The sequence below is a fragment of the Nematolebias whitei genome, chromosome 14 (assembly GCF_014905685.2).
Source record: "Nematolebias whitei isolate Nwh7 chromosome 14, NemWhi1, whole genome shotgun sequence".
Classification (NCBI taxonomy): Eukaryota; Metazoa; Chordata; class Actinopteri; order Cyprinodontiformes; family Rivulidae; genus Nematolebias; species Nematolebias whitei.
The window spans coordinates 513,852-518,004 of NC_056511.1; the positions used below are offsets into that span (position 1 = coordinate 513,852).

Sequence of the window (4,153 nt, forward strand, 5' to 3'; positions counted from 1 at the left end):
ATCTTGGTGCCTGTGTGTTGGGGTTCACCCCGGTGAATGAGACGGTAGCCTCCCTCCGCCTACGTGTGGGGGAACGGGTTCTGACTGTCATTTGTGCTTATGCACCAAATTGCAGTTCAGATTATCCACCCTTTTTGGAGTCCTTGGAGGGGGTACTAGAAAGTGCACCTCCTGGGGACTTCCTTGTTCTGCTGGGGGACTTCAATACTCATGTGGACAATGACAGTGAGACCTGGAGGGGTGTGGTTGGAAGGAATGGCCCCCACTGATCTGAACCTGAGTGGTATTCTGTTGTTGAACTTCTGTGCTCATCATGGATTGTCCATAACAAACACCATGTTCAAGAATAAGGGTGTCCATATGTGCTCTTGGCACCAGGACACCCTAGGCCGCAGTTCGATGATCGACTTTGTCGCCGTCTCATCTGATCTGCAGCCACATGTCTTGGACGCTCGGGTGAAGAGAGGGGCAGAGCTGATCACTACCTGGTGGTGAGTTGGCTCCGATGGTGGGGGAGGATGCCGGTCAGACCTGGCAGGCCCAAACGTATTGTGAGGGTTTGCTGGGAACATCTAGCAGTCTCCTGTGAGACGGAGCTTTAACTCCCACCTCCAGGAGAACTTCAAACATGTTCCTGGGGAGGTAGGGGATATTGAGTCCGAGTGGACCATGTTCCGTGTTTCTATTGTCGAGGCGGCTTACCGGAGCTGCAGCCGCAAGGTTGTCGTGCCTGTCACGGCAGCAAACCTCGAACCTGGTGGTGGACATCGGCGGTGAGGGTTGCTGTCAGGCTGAAGAAGGAGTCATATAGAGCCTTTTTGGTCTGTAGGATCCCGGAAGCAGCTGATGGGTACCGGCAGTCCAAGCGACATGCAACTCAGGTGGTCGCTGAGGCAAAAACTCGGGCATGGGAGGAGTTCGAAGAGGCCATGTAGAATGACTTCCACACAGCTTTGAGGTAATTCTGGTCCACCATCAGGCGTTTCAGGGGGAGAAAACGGTACACCACCAACACTGTTTATAGTGGGGGTGGTGTGCTGCTGACCTCAACTCGGGATGTCGTAGGTCGGTGGGCGGAATACTTTGATGACCTCCTCAATCCCACCGGCATGTCTTCCACTGAAGAAGCGGAGCCTGGGGACTCTGGGTCGGGCCCTCCAATCTCTGGTGCTGAGGTCATCAAGGTGGTTAAAAAGCTCCTCGGTGGCAGGGCCCCAGGGGTGGATGAGATTCGCCCAGAGTTCCTTAAGGCTCTGGATATTGTAGGGTTGTGTTGGCTTACGCAACTCTACAGTATTGCGTGGACAACGGGGGCAGTTCCCCTGAATTGGCAGACCAGGGTGGTGGTTCCCCTATTCAAAAAGGGGGACTGTAGAGTGTGTTCCAACTAAAGGGTGATCACACTCTTAAGCCTCCCTGGTAAGGTCTATTCGGGGGTTCTGGAGAGGAGGTTCTGTCGAATAGGCAAACCTCGAATTCTGGAGGAACAGTGTGGTTTTCGTCCTGGTCGTGGAACACTGGACCAGCTCTACACTCTCAGCAGGGTCTTGGAGGGTGCATGGGAGTTTGCCCAACCAGTCTACATGTGCTTTGTGGACTTGGAGAAGGTGTTTGACCACGTCCCTTGGGGAACCCTGTGGGGGGTACTCTAGGAGTATGGGGTACCAGGCCCTTTGATACGGGCTGTTAGGTCCCTGTATGACCGGTGTCAGAGCCTGGTCCACATTGCCGGCAGCAAGTCAGGCTCATTCCCGGTGAGAGTTGGACTCCGCCAAGGTTGCGCTTTGTCACTGATTCTGTTCATAACTTTTATGGACAGCCAATGTGTTGACGGGATCCATTTTGGTGGTCTTAGGATCGCGTCTCTGCTTTTTGCAGATGATGTGGTCCTATTGGCTTCATCAGGTCATGGTCTACAGCTTTTGCTGGAGCAATTCACAGCCAAGTGCGACACAGCCGGGATGAAGATCAGTTCCTCCAAATCCGAGGCCATGGTTTTGAGCCGGAAAAGAGTAGAGTGCCTTCTCCGGGTCAGGGAGGAGGTCCTGCCCCAAGTGGAGGAGTTCAAGTATCTTGGGGTCTTGTTCAGAAATGAAGGAAAAATGGAGCGTGAGATCAATAGACGGATAGGTGCAGCGTCTGCAGTGAAGCGGGCGCTGTACAGGTCTGTCGTGGTGAAGAGAGAGCTGAGTCAAAAGGCGAAGCTCTCAATTTACCCATCAATCTGCCTTCACACCCTTACCTATGGTTAGGATGCATCCTGGACGCCTTCCTGGTGAGGTGTTTCGGACATGTCCCACCGGGAGGAGACCCAGAGGAAGACCCAGGACACGCTGGAGGGACTATGTTTCTCGGCTGGCCTGGGAATGCCTCTGGATTCCATCGTAGGAGCTGGACCAAGTGGCTGGGGAGAGGGAAGTCTGGGCCTCCCTACTTAGGCAGCTACCCCCGCGACCCGACCCCAGATAAGCGGAAGAAAATGGATGGATAGATATACTGGTCAGGTAAGAAGAAAGTTTCATGAGTTTTACAATAAAAAGGAGAGAATAAAAATAATGACAAAATATCTGGGTTTCCCTCTTCCACCTAAATATAAAGAATTACATTTCAAAACTCTAAAAAATATTTATCCTACAAACGAGTTTATCAGAAATAGATTTAAATTTGAATGTGATAACTTTTATATATGTAACAAACCTGAAACAACAGAACATCTGTTTTATTTCTGTCATTCTGTGAACATGTTATGGAAATCCCTTCATGGTCTTCTGACCATAAAATCCATGAACAGACTCTTTCTCCTGTCAGAATGTCTTATATGGATATGTATCTGAAAATAAAAAAGATGAATACTTTGTTAACAACATTATCATAATCTTAAAATTATATATACATAAATGCAGATATGGCAAGTCTAAGTCATTATGGTCTGTATTCATACAAGAAGTCCAGATGTTAAAACTTTCATTAGACAGTGCTGAAAAACCACAAGAATGAAAGCTCTGATCACCTCACTCAGATAATTTAGCCCTCTGACAAATTATCTGAGTAATCATGTAGCATGTTAGATAAATAGTTCTGTGTTTAGATTTTACTTTTATCATATTATTTGCTAATTCTCTGATACTAATAATCTTACTTAAACTTAAATTTGTGCTGAATAATATGTTCATTTGTTATGTGAACGTAGGAGGTATGACAGAGGATGTTTTTACATGCTTATATGTATCATATTGTAATTTGAGATTGTCATTTGTTCTGTTCTGTTGTTCAATTCAAGAGATCAATAAAGTAAAAAAACAAACCAAAAAAAAAAAAACATCAGCTGATGGCCTGGAGGTCTGACGTCATCCAGAAGATGGCAGCAGCGCAGCCAGCAGGCTCCAGTTCCACCCACAGAAGAAGAATCAGAGCTGTGCTGGGTTCTGCTGGGTTCTGCTGGGTTCTGTCAGCGGGTCACGGAGTCAGATGCCTGGTTTCCAGTTCTCCGGTTCTCGGGTAAGATCTCAGCTTCCGGTCGGTGGCTGTGGACTGTGAGCTATACAAGTCAGGTCTGACGTCACTTTGACAAGAGCCTGGATTCTGGATTCTGGACCGACCTGGGCTCTGAGTTGTGATCAGTGGTTTTGATCAGCGGTTCTGATCAGAGGTTCTGATCAGCTATCTGCGCGCAGAAATATTACAATTAGTTTAAACCTAACAGTTACCTTCCTGTTAGCCACATGCTAACAGCTAACACCGCTACAAGTGCCGCTTACGTCAAACAGCTGACCGGAACCGGAAATAGGAGGAGTGAGTGAAGAGACGCTGTGATCAATAATGAGTATCAGAAACAGGATCGATCAAAACACAGCGGAGATGAGCCGCGCAGGCGCCGAGCAGAGGCTCGACTTCCAGCCCGGGACTGTCCAGCTGGTTCAGGTAAACCCGCAAGGTTCTGGGTTCTGATCCACTTCAGTGGTGGGTCAGGTGTGTGTGTGTTTTGACAGGTGTGTGTGTGTTTACAGGTGTGTGTGTTGACAGGTGTGTGTGTGTTTACAGGTGTGTGTGTTTACAGGTGTGTGTGTGTGTGTTGACAGGTGTGTGTGTGTTTACAGGTGTGTGTGTGTGTGTGTTGACAGGTGTGTGTGTGTTTACAGGTGTGTGTGTTTAC

At 48.5% G+C, this 4,153-nt stretch overlaps 1 protein-coding gene across 1 annotated transcript in view; it reads left to right on the plus strand.

Annotated features, from left to right (window-relative positions):
• The first annotated feature begins 3,385 nt into the window (after positions 1 to 3,385).
• mat2b (methionine adenosyltransferase II, beta) overlaps positions 3,386 to 4,153 on the plus strand; it is a 130,451-nt gene continuing 129,683 nt past the window's right edge. Inside the window, exon 1 of the mRNA XM_037687737.1 lies at positions 3,386 to 3,498. Within this exon, the coding sequence (XP_037543665.1) occupies positions 3,469 to 3,498 (30 nt within the window). The 5' untranslated portion in view covers positions 3,386 to 3,468. The remainder of the gene's footprint in view (positions 3,499 to 4,153) is intronic.